This window comes from Microtus oregoni, unplaced genomic scaffold (assembly GCF_018167655.1).
Source record: "Microtus oregoni isolate MIOR12 unplaced genomic scaffold, Mior012 000079F_ref0000094, whole genome shotgun sequence".
Taxonomy (NCBI): Eukaryota; Metazoa; Chordata; class Mammalia; order Rodentia; family Cricetidae; genus Microtus; species Microtus oregoni.
Genome location: NW_024544537.1, coordinates 2,238,371 through 2,263,598, shown reverse-complemented (window position 1 = coordinate 2,263,598; position 25,228 = coordinate 2,238,371). Strand labels below are relative to the sequence as shown.

At 35.8% G+C, this 25,228-nt stretch overlaps 1 protein-coding gene across 2 annotated transcripts in view; it reads left to right on the top strand.

The window, feature by feature from the left end:
- Window positions 1-25,228, top strand: part of Dmd (dystrophin) — a 1,759,261-nt gene that overhangs the window by 1,088,169 nt on the left and 645,864 nt on the right. For both annotated transcript variants that reach the window (XM_041642825.1, XM_041642826.1), the window contains one exon: window positions 19,031-19,263. In XM_041642825.1, the coding sequence (XP_041498759.1) occupies window positions 19,031-19,263 (233 nt within the window). The remainder of the gene's footprint in view (window positions 1-19,030; window positions 19,264-25,228) is intronic.

Here is a 25,228-nt window from a genome sequence, read left to right as displayed (position 1 = left end):
CACAAACTATTTTTAATTTCTTTTAAATTAATTTATTCTCTCATATATTACATTCCAAGAGCATTTTTCCTCCTTCCTCTCCTTCCAGTTAATACTACCAACCCCTGCTTCTCATTCACTCTTCCTCCATTTCTCTTAGAAAAGGGCAGGACTTGAGTTCTCAGTATTCCTCATTGTCCGCTATGTTCAGCTAGTCCGGATTTATCCCATGCTTTTTCAGACCCAGGCCAGCTGGCCTTGGTGAGTTCCCGATAGAACATCTCCATTGTCTCAGTGTGTGGGTGCACCCCTCGTGGTCCCGAGTTCCTTGCTCGTGCTCCGTCTCCTTCTGCTCCTGATTTGGACCTTGAGATTTCTGTCCGGTGCTCCAATGTGGGTCTCTGTCTCTGTCTCCTTAAGAACAATCGCAGTGGGTTTTTGATCCTTCTGCACGTACTGGCTTTGGGGGAGCCTAGGCAGTTTGGATGCTCACCTTAAGAGACCTGGATAGAGGTGGGCGGTCCTTGGGCTTCCCACAGGTCAGGGAACCCTGACTGCTCTTCGAGCAGTTGAGGGAGGGGGACTTGATCGGGGGAGGGGGAGGGAAATGGGAAGCGGTTGCAGGGAGGAGGCAGAAATCCTTAATAAATAAATAAATTAAAAAAAAGAAAAAAAAGAAAAGGGCAGGACTTCCAGGATTATCAAATAAATATATTATATCAAGTTGCAGTGAGACTAGGCGCTTCCCCTCATATTAAGTCTGGATGAGGAAACCCAGTAGGAGGAAAAGGGTCACAAAAGCAGGCAAAAGAGTCAAAGAAAGCCCCTGCTCCCTTAGTTAGGAGTCCCACAAAAACACTAAGCTACACAACTATCACAAATATGCATAGGAGCTAGGTTAGCAGGCTCTCTGATTATTGGCACAGTTTCAGGCAGCCCTTATGAGTCCAGGATGTTGACTCTGTGGCTTTCCTTGTGGAGTCCTTGACCCCTTTGATTCCTATAATTCTTCCTCCACTACTTGTTCAGGTTTCACTTAGTTCCACCTAATATTTGGTTGTGGGTCTATGCATCTGTTTGCATCAGTGGATGGGTGAAGCCTTCCTGAAAAACATTATGCTGGACTCCAATCTACAAATACAACAGAATATAGTTAGAAATCATTTAATTGATTTACTTTTTTTCTGGGCATGATTGGGTCTATCCTAAGCTTCTGGGCCATCCAAATTCTGCTTCCTCAGCACCAGGGAATATCAAGGATGAGTGCTCTCACTTGGCATGGCTCTCAAGTTGGATCAGTAATTGGTTGGCCACTCCCACAATTTCTTTGTCACTTTTACCCCATAACGACTTGCTAGCAAGACAGGTTGTAGGTTTAAGGTTTTGTGGTGGGGTCGGTGTCCTAATCCATCCAGTATAAGTCTTGCCTGGTTATAAGAGAGGACCAGTTCAGTCCCTGTTTTCTCTATTACTAGGAGTCTCTGCTTGGGTTACCCTCATAGATTACTTGGAGTTTCCATTGCACTAGGTTTCTAACTTTTCTCCAAAGTGTACCCCAATTTCAATGGTCTCTCCCAGTACTAATTCCTCCATCCTTCCCACAGCTGCAAACCTCCTGTGCCCATCCATGGTTTGGAAAATATTTTTCTAATACTTAACTCTAAGGTTATGTCTATCTTTGATTCTGAGGTTTGTTTCTTGTATGAAGCAGAAGGATGGATCCTGTTTTCACATCTATTTTGTTAGCCTGTGACTTTTGGTTGTAGAATTGAGTCTATTGATATTGAGATATCAGTGACCAGTGATTTCTTTATTCCTTTTATTTTGTTGTTTTTGGTGGTTATTTTGCGTGTGCATGGGGTCACTTTGTTTTTTGTTTTTGCTGATGTGATATTGTTTCCTGTAGTTTTGTTGCTGTAGTTAACCTCCTTGGATTGTAGTTTTCCTTCTAGCACTCTCTGTAGGACTAGATTTGAAGGTAGACACTTTATAATTTGACTTTATTATGGAATATTTTATTTTCTACATGTATTGTGATTGACAGTTTTTCTGGGTACAGTAATCTGGCCTGGCCTTTGTGGTCTCTTAGAGTCTGCAGCACATCTGTCCAAGCCCTTATGGCTTTTAAAGTCTCCATTGAGAAGTCAAGTGTAATTCTAACAGGTCAGCTTTTATAAATTGCTTATTTACTCCTTTTGCAGTTTTAATATTCTTACTTTGTTCTGAGTGTTTAGAGTGAAATTTGATTATTATGTGGTGAGAGGACTTCCTTCTCTGGTCTCATCTATTTGGTATTCTTTAAGCTTCTTATACATTTGTAGGAAACTTCTTTCTGTTAGGACAATTTTCTTCTATGATTTTGTTAAAAAATCGCGAGGGGTGCACCCACACACTGAGACAATGGGGATGTTCTATTGGGAACTCACCAAGGCCAGCTGGCCTGGGTCTGAAAAAGCCTGGGATAAAACCGGACTCGCTGAACATAGCAGACAATGAGGACTACCAAGAACTCAAGAACAACGGCAATGGGTTTTTGATCCTACTGCACATACTGGCTGTGGGAGCCTAGGCAGTTTGGATGCTCACCTTACAAGACCTGGATGGAGGTGGGTGGTCCTTGGTCTTCCCACAGGGCAGGGAACCCTGATTGCTCTTTGGGCTGATGAGGGAGGGGGAGGGAAATGGGAGGCGGTGGCAGGGAAGAGACAGAAATCTTTAATAAATAAATAGATTTAAAAAAAAGAAGGAAAAAAAAGAAAATATTTTCTGTGCCTTTGAGCTTGTACTCTTCTTCTATTTCTATTATTCTTAGGTTTGTTTTTCTCATAGTGTCCCAAATTTCCTGGGTGTTTTGCGTCAAATTTCTTTTATATATCTCACATATTCTTTTCTGATGTATCTATTGTTTTTCAATCATATCTCCAACACCTGAGATTCTATCTTTCATCTATTGTATATTTTGGTGGTATTTCTATCTGTGGTTCCTGTTCATGTGCTTAGATTTTTTATTTTCAGGTTTTCCTCAGTTTGTGTTTTACTTAATGCTTCTATTTCCATTTAGAGACTTGGACAATACCATTTGCTTCCTTCAACTGTTTCTTTTGTCATGACATTCTTTAATAATTTTACACATTTTCTCCTATTGTTTGTGTGTGGTTTCCTGAGTTTCCTTAAGGGATTTATTATCTTCTTCCTTAAGGACCTCAATCAACTTCATGAGGTTGGTTTTAAGGTCGTAAGTGTGTTTGTGAGTGTGTGTTTGTGAGTGTGTGTGTGTGTGTGTGAGTGTGTGTGTGTGTGTGTGTGTGCAAGCATGCTCTCGTGCGAGTGCACTACTATTGTGCTTCGATTATTTAGGACTTACTTGTGGTAGAATAGCTCAGTTCTGGTGGTGACATACTGCCTTGGCTATTATTTCTTGTGTTCTTAAGCTGGCCTCTAGATACATGGGATTGCAGTAATTAAAGGTCTAGGTACCAATTTTTGAGTTTGTATTTGTTGGATAGGTGTTCTGTTCCTTTCTGTTTCCTCTCTGGTCTTCTCGGTTGTGAAGACTTGGCTCTTCCTATTCTGTATGGTCTCTGGTGAAATAGGGAGTCTCTTCCCCCAGTTAGAAGCTGGAGAAAGACAACTAGGAGGATTTAAGACTGGTGTAGGATGGGTGGATGCAGAGATAGTGAGAGAGTGGAGGAGTCTGGTGGCCAGAAAGGCTACCTGTTTTTCTCCTAGTCTCCTTATTCCCTGGTAAGGTAGGGAGTCTCAAACCCAGTTGGAGGCTGGAGAAAGGCAATTATGAGGTCTGTGAGATATGATGGGGGAACATCAAAGTAGAGAGATAATGGGGTAGTTTGGCAGATAGTCAGCCTATCTGGGATTTTTCCAGTCTGTGTGGGCTTTGATAGACTATGGAGATTCTGTCCCAGTAGAGGGTAAGGATATGATGAGTTGGATGGTGGGGGTATTGGGAATAGGGTGAGATGAGGCCAATAGGGTATGGAGACTGACAGAATAACAGCCTACCTGGACTTTTCCCAGTTTGTTTGATCTCTGGTAAGGCAGAGAATCTCTGCCCCCGATGGTGGCTGGAGCACAGTAAGTAGGAAGGAATGGGACTGGGGATAGGGTGAGGGGTGCAGAGATAGTGAGAGTGGGGAATGTATGGGGGAAGCAGCCTGTTGCTCTTGTAAAGTCTGTGAGGTCTCTAGAAGAACTAAGTCTTTACCCAGTAGAGGGGTGGGGTATGGTTACTAGGAGGGTGCAGGACTAGGTGTATATTTGGTAGAGGCCCAGAGAGTGGGAAGATTGGAGTGATGGAGAAGCCTGCCTGGACTTCTCCCAGTCTGCTCTAAATGTTTATAGTCTAGATAACAAGGGGTAAAATATATAGTATATATTAATCATGTATTAGTTTATAAATCACTTCAGGAGATCCTTTCTAAATGAATGTTCACCCTTCCTTTGAACTTTGATTTAATCATATCCTGAGCTGTATTTTGGATGTTAGTGGGATCCACCTATAGCCTTTTTTCTTAATTTCAAATCTTTTTAATTTTGGGGCTGGAGATATGGCTCAGTGGTTAAGAGCACTGACTGCTCTTCCAGAGGTCCTGAGTTCAATTCCCAGCAACCACATGGTGGCTCACAACCATCTGTAATGAGATCTGGCACCCTCTTCTGGCCTGCAGGCATACATGGAGGCAGAATGTCGTGTATACATAGCAAATAAATAAATTTAAAAAAAAATCTTTTTAATTTTATATACTAGCCCCCAATTTCCCCTCCCTCCCCTTCTCCTGCCCTCTCACCTCCACCCATCCCACCACTAATCCACTTCGCAGAAGAGGTAAGGCCTCTTTTGGGGAGTCAACAAAGTCTGGTATTTTAAACCATTGGATTAGCAGCATTTATTTGACTGCATATAGCTCAGATAGGAATATAAAGTGAGCTAATGCATTATAATATTGTCATGGAAAATGACATATTCATCTAGCTATTTTTCTTCAGAGGCCATTCTCAATTTTTGGAGGCCTAATAAAAAGGGGATTATCTCAAAAAACTCTAAGTTTAATTTCAAAAAAGAAGAAACCATGAATAATGAAAATAATTTCAAAATATCTTTCTTCCCATCCAAGATACAAAACAGCTAAATCAGAGGTTCTTAATAATTTAATAACTGAAACATAACTAAAGAAGTTAGACAAAGCACCTAAACTCTTGAAAGATTCTTTCACTGTGGTTTATTGCTGGTCTCAATTTATTTCTTACCTTGGCAAACACCCAAGTCATTCCCTGGTCACATCCACTTTTCAGCCTTTAGTGCCCCTCTCAATCATTCCAAACATAGTCCCAGGAATCTTTTGTGGCAATTCAGCAATAATAGTCTATTATTATTGGATCCTGAATTTTGAAGTAGTTTATCTTCCAGAAAGGATATGAATAGAGCAGTAAGTGCAAGTAGAGTGATCTTTATTAATGATGTTCAAAGATTTAGACATATACTATAACCGTCAATCAATTTTAACACCATTTCTCTTATCCTTGTTCTACTGTAGACTGATTCAACTGTGTTGTGGTCTCAATGCAGTGTTAGAGATTTTTCGTTCAACCGGAAGCTTTTGAATTCATATTCCTATATGACTTCTTCAGCATTTAACCATAAATAGTAACCATTGCAGTGTGCCTGTATAATACTGATTTACCTAGAATTTAGTTGCCCAAAAATGGTCACAGTTCAATAAAAATAAAGGTAGCATGATTATATATTTCTTATAGATAATTTGTAAATGAAATGAAGAAATATGTCAAAAACATAATTCTCATGTCCCTCTTAACAAGTGAGAAGAGATCCTTCAACAATTTTGTAATTTTACATGACAGCATTGAATGAAAGTTGTTTTTATAAATACAGATGGCCATTGTCACAATATAAAGGCTCTACCATTTATGGAAAATATTTTAAGGTAAATAAATTTCTACATAATTACAAAATCTATTATGCATTTCTGTTATAATCTGAATTTTTTCATTTAATGAATATTAGTAGAATTATTTAATATACCTAACTAAAAATTCTATTTGGTGATGCAATCTAAGGAAGTATTAGAACATTTATTAAACTAAGTATCTCAAAGGACATGCTAGATAAAACTTTCATGAGGCTCATCATGTCTAACAATTTTCCATGGTATCATAGGCTTAGTAACACCTACCACAATGAGTGACTGAGTAGTTATTAAACAGGGTTCTTTTTAAGATAATGTCAAGTACTGAAAAAATACTCTACAACTCTAAATTTCTTAATATTTTTGTTTCATTTTTTAGTCATGTATATGGGTGCTTTGCTTGCATTTCTATCTTTGTACTATATGCCTATAGTACCTTCAGAGACCAGAAAAGGTTGTCAGATATCCTAGAACTGGAGCTACAATTTTGAGCTACCATACTGATGCTAGGAACTAAAACTGGGTTCCCTGGAAGAGCAGCAAGTGCTCTTAACCAGTAGGAAACCTTTCCAGCTATTGAATTGCCTAACTCTTAAGCAAACTGTTAAAGATACAAATATGCTTTCTAATTTGCAAATATACATAGAAATTCTGAGTGGTAATATCAAGGATCTATTGAATTGTATGAAAAATTCAGCGTAAGAATTAATGCTTTGAAGTGACAACATTTTAACAATAAGCATTGAAATTTCCACAATATGTTCCAAAAATCTAGAATGCAACTGGACCAGTAGAAATCAATATCCAATATCATTGAACATATAAGTCTTTGTTGCATAATACTAGGGAAGAGACAATTAGGACTAACTTTCGTCATTAATAAAGGTTTCATGGGCCTACACATTTGATCAAACAGAATAGGAAAGATTGTTTTGGCAAGATGACTAAGTATGGTTCCATCCCATGACCCCCCCCCCATGGGAGAAGAGAATCAACTTCCACAAGTTGTTCTTTGATTGCTGGAATAAGAAGACATGGGTCAGTGCTCTGGTCCTCGTTTGCTGTCATACTTTCTGGATGCTGAGGGTATTGGGAAAATAACTTGACATTTTAGCTCTTACTTGCCAATGATATTAAGTAATAAAAAACTTCCATACTAAGCGCTATCAAATTTTTCAATCCATATTTACTGGTTATACTTATCAACAGTGTTTAATTCATTTTCATGCTTTGTTTTCTAGTTTGATAATTTAGACCGACTTCTTCACATGGCTTGCCTTCATGCAATAAGCTCCACATTTTGTGACTTATCATTTAATGAAAAAAATCTGTACAGCTTACATATTTTCAGTTTTAAAATAATAGATTAAAGCATTTGATAATTTTAATAGTAGGGAAATATGCTTTATTTCCAGGTCTTAAATAAGTATCACAAGATAAAAGAAATGTCAATTACAAGAATTATTATATTTCCCTCAATATAGTTTTATAGTATAAATTGTGTAATTAAATCTGTTAGTGCATCCGAACCTTACAAATAATATCACTTCATTCAAAAATATATTTTCACACAATATTTTCTACAAAGGAGAACTTTGTATAATTCCTTTTAAAAAGAATTACAATTCTGTTGCTTGCTTTCTTTCTTTGTTTTTGTTTTTTGAGACAGGGTGTCACTGTGTATCTCTGACTGTCCTTGAACTCACTTTGTAGATCAGACTGCCCTCTGCCCTTCAAATCACAGAGATCTCCCCTGTCTGCCTCCTGAGTGCTCTGACTGAAGGCGTGTGCCACCACTACCTGGCTGTGGTGATGTCTTAAAGGATAGAATTTATCACAATGTATAAATTTTGGTATTAGGAACATAAAATGTTCTGTTTAAAGTATAGAGTTTGTATGTGTGAATAATGTCGCGTTGCTACCAGCCTAAAATAAATTTTTATAAATATACAGTTTTCTTATAAGCTCTGTTATGAAAAAAAACTTTAGTAGACATGAAGATGAATAAAAAAAGAAAAAGAACCTCAAAGGAATGGAGCTGCAGATGACAGGGAAACAAAGTATAAGCAAAATACCAGAAAACAGATTACCAAAGAAATAATAATCTTTACCTATCTACCAATAATTACAGTTAATATGTAAATTGAATTACCCAATCAAAAAATAAAGTGGTTTATTAGAAGAAAAACAAGACTTTATGTTACCATCACTATTGCTCTCACCTATGGATCTCTCTCTCTCTCTGTCTCTCTCTTTCTGTGTCTCTCTTGTGTGTGTGTGTGTGTGTGTGCGTGTGTATGTGTGTGTTTGCATGTGTGTGCATGTACAACAAATTAAGAAATGTGAATGGAGAGATTAGATCTCATAATATCAGTAGGTGAATTTAGTGGTCAACTTTCAACAATGAATAGAAAACCAATACAAGAAACATCTCAATAGAAAATCAGTAAGGAAACACTGTACTTGAAGTGTACTTTTGACAAAATGTGTCAGACTTCTACTTAACATCCCACCTACTAGCGAAATACAAATTCCTCTCGAATATTCTGAAAACATTCTCTAGAAAAGAACATATTTCAGACTACACTATACATCCTTTCAAATTTAAGAATATTGAAATATATCTTTTATGTAAAACAGTGGCACCATGGAAAAAGTATCAGTCAAACTAAGGTTTAAGTAGAATTTCATATTTTAAAAAACACATGAACTATCAATATCCTTGAACTAGCAGGACTTTAACTTAGGAAATTAAGTTCAGAATTAAACAACCCTACAACAGCACAGCTTTACCAATCTTTCTGAATAAACAAAGTAGGCTGTCTTCCTATTTCAGAAACCATGAACTATATGCTCATAGTTTCCTCAGACTCCTTTTACATTCTTAATTTTAGAACCATTCTTCAAAAGAAAATAATGAGATTCAAGTCTGAAGCAAAAGGAAATATGTGCTTCCCAAACTGGCATGCTTGTGCTCCTGGAAACATTGGCATTCAATCACTGAAACAATGTGTTTTTATTTATGATTGTGTCTCCTACTTTCAAAAGGGTTTGATGATGATTTTATGGGCATACTTTAAAGAAACTAAGATGGTAAAGCTATTCATTACTTTTAGCTTATAACAAAAACTTGGCTTCTTAAATTTTACCCATATTTTTTACTTTCCTTTTAGTTTCTATTGTTAACAGAAACTTGATAATCACTGAGGACGTGTTGTGCTTCTTTACAAGTTAAATGAAAACATAAGTTCATTTTTTATTTAGCTGGTTCCACTGTCAGCTGGTATGTATTCCATTTCAGCAGTACATAAAGTGTGCCCAGAACATTAAAAGACAAGTTTAGCCCAACACAATCACATCAAACCAGTAAGAGAGGAATTAGATTTCCAATGCTATTATTAACACAGGGTCCATGGCTTTAGTTAATGAATTTGTCAAACTCTGGTGTTTTACCTGCAGGAGTGCATGGTTTCACTTAGGAAAGAGCACCTGAAATGGTCAATTGAAACTCATGTATAACCAAGAATTATGCAACTGCTTTGTAAACCCTTAAATAATAAATGTCACTAAATCTGTGTGTGCTTTTGAAATTTTCCACACCATTCAATTGAATTCGATACAGGTTGTACTATGAAGTAATTAATTACTTACAGTATTATTCCAGGACTGAATATTAGAGATGATCAGATATGTAAACAAATGATGTTGTGTCTTAGACAAGCTTCTGTATGTTTATTGGGAATTCCTCTTGGTACAGTAGCCCCTAAGGAAGTTAGAGAGGCAGTACTGGACATTCCAAGAGGTGGATCAGCAATCTGCAATCGCTGTACTGTCAAGGCCCTTTACTGTCAGTAAAGGGGAAGCTATCTCTAGAGTTAGGCGAAGGTTTCTCAAACACAGGCAAGTAAGATGGCTCTTGTATCGATGCAGCAATCAGGAGCACTCTTCCAGGGCTGGAATTATGAGCCAGTCCTGCTCTTGTAAATTCAGTTCCCAGCACCCAATTTGGGCAGTTTACAACGTTCTGTAACTGCAGCTCCAGCTCCAGCTCTGGGGATCTTATGCCCTGTTTTGCACTCCATTGGCAATTGCACTTGAATGTGCATACCTCCCGCACACCTGCATGAATCCATAAGCAAAAATAAAAACAAACCTTTTACAAAAGGAGTAGGTGTGAAAAACAGACACACACACAGAGAAACCTACAGAGAGGAAGAGAGGAGAAAGGGAGAGAGAGAGACAGAGAGAGAGATAGGAGAGTAGCAGCTAGACTTTACCAGCAACCATACTCTCATGATCTGTGGAATGCCCAATAATGCCTCAGAGAGGTTTTCCGTGAAGCCTCCTAGAACCCGCTACAGAGAGTTATTGGCAGATCCTGATTGCTTCACAAAGAATTTCAGAGGGGTACACAATAGTGCTAAAATCATCATCAACAACAACAAAAATATTCATTTTTCACTGGGCCTCACCATGTGGAAAGATTGTGATGTTATAGGTTGATGTTTGCTACAGTATTCGAAGACTTTTTTAAGTCCCCAAAATAGTGAGGAAAAATATTTTTCTCACCCATAAATTCTTTGTAGTTAAATATGTGACATAAAATTGCCATTTGGGCTTAGGGAGATGGCTCAGATGTTAAGATTATACAGTTCTCTTGCAAAGGATACAAGGTCAATTCTCAGCACCCAAATTGGGCCATTCGCAAGTTCTCTAACCAGTTCCAAAGAATCTGACAACGTCATCTGGCAAGCATACATGTACATGCATATACCAACAGAAACACACACACATGTACACAATTAGAGTAAATCTATAATGTTCATCATATTAAATTTTTTAAGGATACAGGACAATACTGTTAATTATATCTACCTTGTTCTATAACAAACCTCTTGATAATTCATGATGTAGTCATGTTATATAATACCAGTAGACTGCCTATAAAGGTTAATAATATCACGGTATATCTGCATATACTATATTGCTATAATACATATATATTTATTTTATTTATCCTTCAAAAGACATTTTAGTATCTTTAGTTCTAGACTAGCATGAATAATTCTAAAATTAATCTGTGTACAATATCCTGTTTTCAGGTCTTTTAATTATATTCAGAATTGCTAGATCATATGTTAGTTCCAAATTTAATGTTTTGAGAAAACACAAATAGTGCATGTGGATTTAAATATTTCTGCATACTGACAGACCACAATTATTTTATATGTTATGTCACATTCATTGTGGCTTTGGGGTCCATTTCAAAAAGGACAAAATAAGGAACCAGTATAGGAAATGGTATCATTTTTAATTTGTTCAAAGTTCAGTTTAAATACCTTATTTAATTGGTCCAAATAAATCTATATTTTAGATTATTTACTATTATTTTTATTGTATTGTAGCTAATTATTCTTCCTTAAGGATCCATAGATTAAAACTGTGATTAAAATTATATATATATGCATACATACATTTATAGGAATAAATATGTATAATACTTAAATACTCTTCTTAGTATGTTGTTTATCTTTCTAATCCATGTCACAAAAATGTTTATTAAGACCTTATTATGTGCTACACATTGAGGGTTTTGTTAAAGATGACTAACAGCTACAAGTATCTTATTTGGGAATCTGACTCTTAGTAGGGGACCTTATTTGATGTATAACAGTCTTAAACTGTTTTTTATTTTCTTAATACTTCCCATGATTAAAAAGTAGCTTCCTTGATCAAGTACAAGCCTCATTTACACTGAATAGTTAATCATATTTTTTTTTGCCATGTCTACATTTTTCTTTTGGGGGGTAGACTCTGTATTGTCACATTTCCTATAGTGAGATCTGCACACATTCTTTAGTTAAACCAAGTAGTTACATAAATATTACTCTGATACCACTTTGGGATTTGAGGATCATCTTTCACTAGTATCACTGGCTTTGCTTAGCTTTTCTCTCTTCATTTTTTGTACAGGGCAGTATAGTAATTGGCTTAGACTATACTCCTAATGGTCTATGGCTTTGGCTGAAATTTTTTTCTTCAAGACTTCTGATTTGGAAGTAAAATTAACATGACTGTATGAATCTTTCACCTTGGGTATTTCTCAACATTTTCTTTCCTTGTGGAAGCACATTGATTTCTAATTTTATGTACAGACTACAGATACAGAGAATCGAGGTTCTTCCTCATTTATATGAAATATATTTTTCTATCCTGGACTCCAGAAATGATTTTTGATTTCTTACCCAGTACTCTTGAATTGTTCTGTATTCCAAAATGACAAATGCCATCTTTTTAAATATTCATGTACTGGATTTTGGGGAGCCTAGTCTGTTTGTCTGCACACCTTCCAAGGATAAAGGGAGGGACCTTGGACTTTCCACAAGGCAGGATATCCTGACTTCTTTTAGGACTGGAGAATGAGGGGGAGGGGGAGCGGGATGGAAAAGGGAGGATGGGAGAAGGTGGAAATTTTAAATAAATAAATAAATAAATAAATAAATAAATAAATATTCAGAAAGAAACTATTCATGTTTCTTCATGCTATTCAATTCAATGATAGTAAGAGGGTTTTTTATGTCCCTTAGTACTAAACAGAAGCACATTGGTTATTGGTAATTTATTTATTTACTTTGTGTGATGAGGTAGTGTAGGTGAGGATGGGATTGTATACATGCCATAGCATATATGTGCAAGCCAAACTTTTGAGAATTGGTTCTCTACTTTCACCTTGTGTGTTTCAGGGTCAAACTTGAGTTTTCAGGGTTGGTAGCAAGTATTCTTAGCCACTGAGCCATCTCAACAGTCACCAAATCAATTTGGTCATGTGTATCAATTTCACCTTCTTTTGACACAGAATGATGAAATGAAAATAAAATATAATAGGATTGTACACCTCACATAGCAATTAGTATGTATTCAATCACTTATTAGTAAGTTGACTGATTTTCAAACAGAAGATGGAAAGGAACACAGTCATATAACAAAGCTACAAATAGAATATGTTCTTGTATTTTTTTAACCAACCAAAGAAGACCTGTGAATTATAGAAAAACTGTGTGTGAACACTTCAAATAAAAGATACCAGATACATTATGTGTGTGAGAGTGTGTGTGTGTGTATGTGTTTGAAAAGTTTAGTGGACGTTTTATAGCTCTAAGCAAAGCTGATAGTCTGTCTAATCATGTATCCATAAAACCAATTAAAAATTTAGACTACAGAAATGTTCTTCAAACATTTTGGAAAAAATAAGAGTTCCTTCTTAAAGTCAACACCTTTTAATTAACAAAGTACTCAGAGCAAAGCTATCATTTGCAATAGTATATTACACCTACTGTTATTTTTGTTTTACCAAAGTCAATTCAATTTAGCTGTTTTAAATTTGTCATTTTGTGTAACTATGAAAGAAATTTAACAGTTTTTGGTACAATCATTTTAATTTTCTAGTGCAGTGCATAAGTTTGATAGAATCATTAGTAGTCAGACTATTTAAGTTCATAATCTTTTGTATGTATATAACCTCATATGTATATATATATATATATAATGTTTATATCTCAGTAAGTTTATAAGGTACATTGTCATATCTGTTTTATAGATAACATGATAGAACAGGAAAGATTTCAAGATATCTTTCTAGATCAGTGGTTCTCAACTTCCTAATGCTGCAAGCCTTTAATACAGCTCCTCATGGTGTGTTGACTCCTCAATCTTAAAATTATTTTGTTACTACTTCATAACTGTAATTTTGCTACTGTTATGAATTGCAATGTAACTGTGTTTTTCTGAGCCTTAGACAACACTTGTGAACGGATGGTTCTACCCACAAATGCATCATAACCCATAGGTTTAGGTTATTAAATGAGGTATAGAGAAGATGTTGGATACCTGCTGGGATGAGATCTGCCATGGGATGTGGTTTATGTATCTAGTGTCACTCTATTGAAGAAAATATTAAATCCGATTCAATGTTTGTGATCCAGAAGTGCTGTTGTCTGCCTTACTGAAAATTTTTTTAACATACTTATCCTGATCCTTCCAAACAAAACCCATTTACCTTTGAGGTGGAAGGACATAAAAGTATCTGATGACCTTTGTCAACTGGATGGTGCAGAATCAAGTGTAAGCGAGAATGGTGAATGGAAAATTCAGAATATAGATTCTAGAACACAATACTACCATGGAGCCAATCAAGATTTGACAATTGAGCAGATGAATGTGTACAGCTTGTGGAAGTAAGCTTTCTTCTTCTAGCATGTGGGCCCCAGGGATCAAAGTCAGGTTATCAGGCTCAGTGAGAGTTCCTTTCCTCATCGAGACAACTCATCAACCTTTATTTAAGCTGGAAAAAGAACCAGGATTCAGGAATCACTTTAAGAAAAACATTGGAAGTCTAGATTGCTGGGCTTGCAAACACTTATTCTGTTGTATCTTATCTGTGTAACCTTAGGTGAATTATTTAAACAATATTGGGTTTCAGTTAGTTACACTGTGTGATTATGATAGTACACCTTTCTCCTGGATAGTTGGCTTGACCATTTGTTCAGACACAGCAATAAGTTGGTAATCTATAATTTTCTAGGCATGTTGAAGGGCAATATTCTAGCATTGTTGCTAAAGTGAACATTTCAGCCTTAGTCTTTACTTATGCAACAATAAGAATATTACTGACTTCATGGAATTGTCCTAAGAGGGAGATATTATGATATACAGTAAATCAAATTCTATTATTTTTCCAACAGTAGGTATGACAGATGGGCTTTTCTCTCAGCACTTTCCTTTGCTATAGCATATCAAGAAGTTATGTAACACACATATACACAAATTAAAATACAGTAAATATTTTTCTAAAAGATAGTTAAAATCTAAATAGCAAAACGCTTACACATAGTCTACATTTTGCCCTTCCAGAAACATATTTACAATTAATTATTAAATTTAGGATTCATTGTATATAGAAGACTTTATGTATACCAAAATGTTTAATGAACATGGGCTTTGTAACTATATATCTTGATTAATTCTCGGAAAATTTCATTAATTATATTTTGATGGTATTCAACCACCTCTGTGCTACAACTCCTGTCAGATTAACCTCCTATTCCATACCCACCTTGTTTTAAAAATAACCCATTGAATCCCATTAGTACTGTCTATGTACTCTTGACAGAGTCTCCACTGGAACTTGTTACACCTATCAGAGGTCACACCTTTAAAAAACACTAACTCCCTGTCTTCCATCAACTACCTTGATAGGTTTTGTAGTGTTGAAAGTGTCTATGTATGCTACTGGGGGAGAAATAGGATTAGTCAGAATATACAGCTATGACGCTATAAGCTAAATAATGAATGGCTTGGAGAGATAAGTCTACAGATGTAATAGTAGCATGGATAGTAACAACTAGGTTTAAAGTCTGCTCCATGAGAGAGAACTCATGTATGGTACTAGCTAGATGAGGGACCTGTGACTGCCTAGGTCATAGGTCCTTTGGTGAGAACCCAATACTTATCACTCTGCTAAATGAACTTAGTTTATAACTACCTTCTAAATATACATCTCTATATTCATAGCATAGTACATATCTCAACTTTCATTAGAGAATTTTTTTGTGTTAGATCCAGAGGCCCACAACTAGCCAATAGGCACAGAATAAGAGTCTGTGTAGTGATGAGCTCTAAATGGTGCATCTTTACCATACCTCTCCCCCCTAAGGTTTGGGTATCTTCATGGAAGAGAGAGTGGAAAAATTATAATGATTACGGAGTTCGGCAGCAAACTGTATTTTAAGGGAGTAGAGTAGGTCCATTGAAAACATGAACTCACAGTGGTTATGACTATGTGTATAAGACTTGTACATGATCAGACAGGTCAAAATCCCAGGAAAGAGTCATGAAATGATCAGAAATTCCCACCCATAGCTGAGAAACTAAGAAGCTATTGGCAATTGATGCCTGGGAGAGAGAGAGAGAGAGAGAGAGAGAGAGAGAGAGAGAGAGAGAGAGAGAGAGAGAGAGAGAGAGAGAGAGAGAGAGAGAGGGAGGGAGGGAGGGAGGAAGAGAGAGAGAGAGAGAGAGAGAGAGAGAGAGAGAGAGAGAGAGAGAGAGAGGGGGGGGGGGGGAGTGTGTGTGTTCTCCTCAAGTTTGTGACCTCTCATGATCACACATGTTCCAGCAGATCTTATTACACACATGCACACAGCCCAAATGAACTCTGCTTTTGTGTGTGTGTGTGTGTGTGTGTGTGTGTGTGTGTGTGTGTGTGTGTGTGTGTGTTTGTGTTTGGCAACTGTGTTTTATTCCCTGGGCCCACAAAGGGGAGATAAAATGTGATACTGTGGAAGGTGTTTTATCTGCCTTTAGTGGGGCTGCCATGGTCTGTTGAAGAGATGAGGATTTGCGAGCGTTTGAAATTGGAAAGGAAAAGTGATTGAGGGTAGAGGGGGCATTTGAGGAGAGGAAATGAGATGTGGCAGAGTTAAAAAATATTATATCCAGTGTGTGGGTGCACCCCTCGCGGTCCTGAGTTCCTTGCTCGTGCTCTCTCTCCTTCTGCCCCTGATTTGGACCTTGAGATTTCTGTCCGGTTCTTCAATGTGAGTCTCTGTCTCTGTCTCCTTTCATCGCCTGATGAAGGTTAATATTCAGGAGGATGCCTATATGTTTGTCTTTGGATTCACCTTCTTATTTAGCTTCTCTAGGATCATGAATTATAAGCTCAATGTCCTTTATTTATGGCTAGAAACCAATTATGAGTGAGTACATCCCATGTTCCTCTTTTTGGGTCTGGCTTACCTCACTCAGGATAGTGTTTTCTATTTCCATCCATTTGTATGCAAAATGAGGACTACTGAGAACTCAAGAACAATGGCAATGGGTTTTTGATCCTACTGCACGTACTGGCTTTGTGGGAGCCTAGGCAATTCGGATGCTCACCTTACTAGACCTGGATGGAGGTGGGCGGTCCTTGGACTTCCCACAGGTCAGGGAACCCTGATTGCTCTTAGAGCTGATGAGGGAGGGGGACTTGATCGGGGGAGGGAGAGGGAAATGGGAGGCGGTGGTGGGGAGGAGGCAGAAATCCTAAATAAATAAATAAATAAATAAATAAATAAATTTAAAAAAATTATGTCCATGTATGAAATTTTCAAACAATAAGAGACTTGAAGGGGGTGCTTGAAAGAAAACCTTGACAGTCTATTCTATGCTGCTAGAAGTCAGTGTGTATTTATTTTAGCAGCATGCTTTCCAGTTCACCTAATGGTCTACAGTAAGCTCCTACAGTTAGGTTTTAATTTTCCTCTCAACCATACCCATATATCATTTCTGAGGATTGAATTCCTTGGTTGAGATTTCTTGTATAATATCTAAACTTAATTTACAGTAGGGGAGGAGAGTGCCAGTATATGAATAACTTTGTACTATAGATCACAAGATGATCGTTTTGCTTCAGATTAGGTTTCCTGCTTTTCAGAAACACTCTCAGTAGTGTGATGACTTTGAGAAACAATGTTTCTTATTTCTTCAGTGTTAGCTTTCTCCTTACTACTTTTATGTATTATGTTTCAATTCTGACACCTGCAACACTTTTCATTCAGCCTTACTCTTCTGTCTGTGGGAATTGCTGGATGTTCCCTAGACATTAGAAAGAGAAGAAGCATCCTTCTACCTCTCCCATCTTCTTAATGAGGAGACCACGTAAAAAGTATGAATAATAATGCAGTCAACTGAAATGAATGCATTGTCACCTCAGAGTATACATGTGCACATTTTTGATGTGCTTTGAATAACTCCCTTGTACACGCCTATGACATCTTCCACTAAGATGCCATTTCCAGTGCTTCCCGAATGCTTCCCTTCTGAACCACTTAATCCAGTATTTCATTGCTGCGGCTCTCCAGGTTATAATGATGCTGTCACATTTGTCTGCAAAAACAGATTAACGAATTCTTCCTTTTGGCATTGGTTTCTGATCATCCTTCTCTATGTTGTTACCAAAGCATCATTTCACACCGGAAAATTTATCTCAGCATCATTTAGTTAATATAGGGCAGCAATCAAACAGGAGACCGAGTTTTCCCCAATTTTTTCATGTCTTCAGTCCTCATCTCTCACTTGTCACCATATTTTTAAAAGTATTTTATAATCGACCAAGTAATTATAAAATAGTAATACTTAACATTAATGACGAGCTTATTAGCACCTCACTAATACTGTGATAATGACAATGATGACAACGACAACGACGACGATGATGATATTGTGTGGCGTTGCTGTATTTACATTTCTTGTTTTGTCATTGAGTCCAGACGACTTCCCCTGTGACATTTATTCTGTTATTTTCTTCCTTCGTTGATGAGAAAACCTCAGTATTAGAGAGGTTGAATAACTTAAGCAAGGGCTCAGGGTTCCTAAGGCAGACAGCAGGATTTTCACCCATGTGTCTCGCCAGGAGACTCCATGTATCCATTGAAGTATTCAACACTATTAACTTTAATTTGGGATTTTAATGATCTCGAAATAGTGTTTTATATCAAAAAGAAAAGTTTTACTAGCTATCACTTTTAAAAAATAATAGACCTTGCTTTATTATCTACTACTTTATTGCCAAACCAGAAGATAAAATGTGAAGTGTCCCCACTGTAAAATGCAGAGAGTTTCTTCCCACTAAATACTTTTATTATTCAAGAAAATCTGAAATCAGAAATATGACCTTATACAATCTTTAGTTTTTTATTTTCTTCTTTGAATGGTCAATAAATACGTAAGTCTTACCTAGAAATATCTCAATAGTTTTGTTTATAAACTTCACAAACTATATGTTTCTTACTGAAAAAATTAAATTTTTAAAGCATGAAAATAAGTTTAAAAATTTTAAAGATTATTAAACATTTAAATGTTTTCTGATATATACTCTATAAAGTATCCGCATTGCTAGATACATTGTGAGAAGTCTTGACTCAAACTGTTGGCTGTCAACAAATGTTTCCTTATTGTTACTGACTCAAACTGTTGGCTGTCAACTAATATTTCTTTATTGTTACTAAAAGTGACTTGTTTGCATGTTTCTCAAATTTTCTCTCTTCTTTTCTTCCTTCTTTCAAAAACACTAGCTCCTGGTCAGACTGTTACTCTAGTGACACAGTCTGTGGTTACCAAGGAAACTGTCATCTCCAAACTAGAAATGCCATCTTCTTTGCTGTTGGAGGTACCTGCTCTGGCAGACTTCAACCGAGCTTGGACAGAACTTACAGAATGGCTTTCTTTGCTTGATCGAGTTATAAAATCACAGAGAGTGATGGTGGGTGATCTCGAGGACATCAATGAGATGATCATCAAACAAAAGGTATGGATAAAAACAATAAGTAGAAAATCTGTAAGAGATTTTTCTTTAAAGTGCACATTTTCACTTGACATGTCCCTCTTTTTTATGACTTACCACCAGTTTTTAGGCTACCTTATTTTCTGTTAGCAAACACGCTCCACGCTCTACTCTGACAAGCTAAATACGATCAAAGGCATGAATCAATTGTCTGAAGGAGTCATAATTTAAAGGGGGAAAGGAGAAATGAGGTCCAAACATATAAACCTTATAAGTATAGGTGGTTCCGTTAAATTATGTAAATAACTGTGTTTTTGTTAATCTTTACTACAAAATAATTTGCTCCATTGAGCTGGTTACATTTAAATTTTTTGTTTTGGCACTGTTCAGCCATAACATATTACAAAGATAGAGATAATAATCTTGGACTTGCTTATTATCCACTTCTCTGAATTGCCTATACCAGCATTCTACCTCGAGTCATAAGGATAATTGAGAGTTAGAAATAAATAAGACAAGTACAAAATACAACATATTTTAAATACCCTGGATCTCAGTATTAGGTTTTATGCTTCCCCATATTCAAATAAGCAAGCTTTAATAATTCAGCATCTCATTTCTCACCATCATTGAAAATCATTTACTGAAATTACCCAATCAATTTGAAACTCGAGAATTCATTGCTATAAATGTACTTTACCTGGATGCTACAACTATGCTATATGTCTTTTCTTTTTCTATGGGTGCAAAATGCAATTTTGAAAGTTTTATACATGGTACTCATTTCACTTGTAAAAGCACTGAAGAACTGCTAAAGAAACAATAAATTGTACTGAATGTGTTTGGATGTTACAGAATTGTTTTCTTTCTTTTGAAAGTCAAGGAAGGAGCAAGTCAGAAATAGGGGAACAATAAAACGAACTTGATGATTAAGAAACAAGTAGCATTTAAACTACCTTGAAACTGATGTGGTGGTTAATAGTCACAGGAAGATTCTGAGTTCAAGGCCAGCCTCTGTTGTATAGAAGACCTAACAATATCAAAACAAAACAATTTTTAAAAAGTACCTTGTACTCTTAAGAACACAATTGTGGGCTTTTCTAGTTGATTACAAAGGACATGACCATAGTCAAGTCATTCACCTCATCTTTGTGAATTCAGAGCCCATAAAAGGCACCTCCATCCACATTTACCATATAGTTATAGATAATTACATAATAAAAGATTTAATTATTATACATATGAATTTACACATTTTTGCAACATTTATTTGTACCCACCTTTATCTTCCAGAAAAAGGACCTGAGACTCATAGGTGTCCCGTACACCTAACAGATATCAGAAGTATTCTGATTATTGTCTGAATCTTACGCCTGTATTCTTCCTTGATATGTATACTATTTGTATTAATAACTGTAACTTAAGTCACGATTTACTGGTTTATATGTATCTTTATACATAATCTAGGTCAGACCCGTTACTGAGCATTTTGCATCTGTACTGGGATGATACAGGAAAAAAAACATTATATCAAAACTCATATCATAGTATTGGCACTTCAAGTAATATCATTTATTAAAAGTAGTATGCTATGATGCTTAAAGTGCAGACTTTGGAACTTTGACCTAAGTGGCAAAGCTGTAAAAACTGTGGTAAGTTATTCTACGTCCCTAAACTTCAGATTGCCTATGTGTAAGATGTAGCTATAACAATGAGCTATACAGTTTACAATGAAAATTATATTGGACAGTGTATGAAAAATGTTTCCATCTTTGCATTGATTACTTTGAATATTAAACTACTGTTAGGAATAAATATTAGTTTTTATGGCAAACTCTAGAAAGCTTCATACTTGTGTTTTTTGAATCATGTTACTAACACTATAGCTTCATGTAAAAGTCTGTTTCTTTATGGTAGTGGGCAAAAGAAATTTAAGTGATTTGTGATGGGTTCGTGAACCCAACTTTTTGAGACTATTATTCAGTGTTAACCAAAAGAATTAGTCTTTTCTAGATGGATCTCTTAACTCAGTACTCTTCAAAAAGATATATAAATATAGTCCAAGAGGTAATTTAGACAAGTTCTCACAGAAATAAAGTAGAGAGCATGAGAAAGATGCCCAATGTTATCCTTTTCCGGATAAATAGTAAGGATGTTTTTCTTGCTTCATTTTTTGTTTTAAAAATAATTTATATATACAATTCTAATTTTTGCATTTCATAGATTTACTCCTTTTTAGTGAAGAAAAACACTCTAAGTAGTGTATGTGCATGCATATGCTATGCCTGTGTCTATCTATGTATATATATATATAAATATATAAATATATATATATATATATATATATATGAGGAGGGACCAATAAGGAGATGTGAATTCTAGAAGGATTTTATTATACTAGAAAATAAAGAATTTAAATATATAATTTTTAAACAAACATAACCACCATTAATAGTTTATGTGTGAGAAATGAGGCAACATTCCAAAAAGGGTTTTTAAGCTGTAGTACTCTGTAGAAAATCATTTATTTATATGTTACTTTAATATAATTTTATTGAGCTGTTACGATAGTGCTCATAACATATAATAAAGTGTAGATTTAAAAGGTTGAAATAAAAAAATGATACTGTAAGGTTATTGTCTTACCTACCTTTCTATTAAAGTGAAGAGACACCATGAACAAGTCAACTCTAAGAAAAGAAAGCATTTAACTGGAGTCTTGCTTACAGTTTCAAAGAGTTAATCCATTATCATCATGGTGAGAAACAAGGAGGCATGGTATTGGAGCTGAGAGCTTCATATCCTGATCTACAGGCAGCAGGCAGAGAGAAGAGAGAAAGAAGGAGAGGGGGGAGGGGGAAGGAGGGAGGGAGGAAGGGAGAAAGAGAGAGAGATTGGGTTTCAATGCCCACTCCCAAGAGCATTATTCTCCCAACAAGACCAAACCACCAAACTTACTCCATCAAGGCCACAGCTCCTAATCCTTCTCAACAGTCTACCAGCTGGGAACCAAGCCTATGGGCACTGATCTCATTCTAACAACTACAGTTGTATTTTAGAATAATAGCTACAACATGTTTGTCACTCACAATATGCCAGTCACTGATCTAAATATGTTTTGTATAGTATTTATTGTTTGCAATAATTCTAGAAAATGAATACAAATACATAGTTGAATGCTGTGCCCAACATCAAGAAAGGGAGAGTGTTGGGATTTAAACTGGAGTGGATTAGTTCCACAGTCCTGTTTGTTAAATATGGTTTTCTACTCCCTTTTGTTTATGTGGGTGATAATCTCAGGACATATTCTAATGAAAATTGAAAACATAGAGAACATAATTGGGAATAACTTCTTAAAGAAGTTAAGCAAAACACTGAAGAGGAGGTGAGAATTAATCATTTAGAGGAAACAGGGACAGCACAAACAGAAGAAATGAATTATTATTTCAGAGATGAGTGAAAGAAACTTGCCGGCAAAGTTGTGATTTGATGCCCCTGAAATTAAGGTTATTATTGAAAAATTATAAGGCTGAAAAGACAAGAATAAGACTAATCAATGTGGGTCTGTGACAAACAGGCTTCTTTGAGAACCTTGGCACATGATGACCATCCTTAAAGGCTTTTAAACAGGAACATGATATCAGGAAATATAATTTGGTTAGTTGTTTCTCACGGTCCTTTGAGTACAAGCAACAGAAATCATTATTGTATTAAATGAGAGAACATAAACAAAAGCATTAGGCCAAAGGCAAGGGCATATGGCCTAGAAAAAGAAAACAACCTGGCTACCAGGAACTACTTAAATCTCCTTATAATACATTATTTTCTTCATTCTTTGTGACTCTGTGGAACCTCCAACTGAGTTAATTGGGCCACACCAGTCACCTAAACAGAGAAAAGCAGAGAACCTTAAAAGTCCGAAGTCTTTCACATTTAGCCAGAGGTAATTTACTTTCAAGGAAATTAGAATCTATTGACAATAGGCAATATAAAGATGCTGAGCAATAAATAAATATTCAAAGTCCACTGACCTAAGATAAGAATATGTAGTGTAGGTTAAAGGGCAGAGCAAATATGGTTTATTGAGAGATAGTTCTCATAACATAGCAAATGGTTAACTTCCTCAACTGTGATACATCCAGGCCCAAAATAAGAATAACTTCTTGGCCATTTACCCCTGTGCAAATTTGCTGGACCATTTAATTCCATGGTTTCAGTTTTGGTAAGAGTAGATTGATTGGTGGACAATATGAATGACATTTGGTTCGAAAGCTCCAATTTTAGCATATTGCAATTTGGATGTGGGTTATGATTTGTAAGTGCAGGGCACCAGAAGTTAGGTACAGTGATGTAAGAAGCTACATTATGGCCCAGGAAGAAATTAGGAATGAATTTATAAGATCCAGATAATAACTTAATCATTCATTGAAGTCATGTACTAGCCTCAGAATTGCTACAAGGATATAGCATTTGAATGAGCTAGCTTTTTGTAGCTTTAGACTTTGAACTTTAAAATTATATATTTTATACAAAGCTTTTGTGCTCCTTATCCTAAGTTTTTTAAATTAAATTCTTATCTTTAAAAATGAGGGGCAGCTAGAGATTTGAAATACACATAATTTTACTAAGTGAATTATGTTACACAAATAAAGATGAAAGTGAAAATTACAACTTAATTAAAAATGAATGTGTGGCCATTTGAAACATTAAGTAACTCTACTGATAAAGTCAAACAAAGGAGTAGACTGTTTTCTTTCAAAGGAATAGCGATTCAATATGTACAAATTCAGTCTTTCCAAGTAGAATTTGAGTGAAGCTCATACTTTACTTTCTGTAAGTTCAAAATAATAACATTTATGGGTTTTAATGTGTATTTTGGTATCGTAAGAATCGGATTGAGACTGGAGCTTATTCCTGTGAGTCTCTGAGAGATTTCATATGCTGCACAACAGTCACCTTAGGCAAGGGTATTGATTATTCAGGTGTTTGTGTTCCTTCTAGTAAAACAGTTCTCCATCTTTTAGCATCTAAGTTCGTTTTTGTACAATCTTATGAAGCAGCAAAAGTGTGCTATTCTTGTGTACACAGAAACTGCAAAAAAAAAAGCTGTATCTCGTCTGTTAAAAGAGACTTGCAAATTTTGTGCTTCAATTATCTTCCAACAAATGAACATGTTTCTAGTAGACAGCTTATTACCCTTGGATCACTGCTTTGCATTCACTAAGTTTACTTTTCTTAGCTATTGTGAGCCAAATTCAGTATTATCTACACTAAAGAATATAAAGATCCATGTCAGTAACATAGTGATGAAAAAAGAAAAGTCCCTTTAAGTGGAAAAAAAAATCACGAGTTCCAAATACAAAGGAAAACAATTCTTATATCTTTTATTATAAGCTTTTTATGGAAAATGATGTCATATACATATTTTTCTTCAAGGTAAATAAGTTACATGAAAGCACATATTTCAAAATCATAAGTGCAAATACACATCTTTGTGTATTTCAGTTCAATGCATTTTGAAATGTTCTGTCAAAACATTACAAAGAAACATTGAATTGTAGTATTTAAATGAGTTCAAATAAAGGCTAATATAATATATTTTCACTGAAATGCCCACAAGATTCCCCCCAAAAAGTTTTCTTTTGCTAATAGTGAATTCTATTTATAAAGTTTCTTGCTTGAGTCTAGGATCTCTTTATAGCAAATTGTTTTTATTATTTTCAAAGAAGGAGTATTCCCTAACCCATATCAACAAGCAATAAGGGCAATGAAATGTTTTCTACTTTAAGTTTTTAAAGGAATATAATGTTATTATATCCTAAATTTTAGTGCCTGCCTTTTGGGATTTTATGTTTCACCTTAAGTTTAGATCCTTAAGGCTATTACTGAAGTTACAAAGTGTTTGGATGAAAGTTCTTCTTACCCTAGGGCAGACAGAGCTAATGTCATGTTAGGTACATGGTTATTTTATCCTTTATGTCTTTTATCA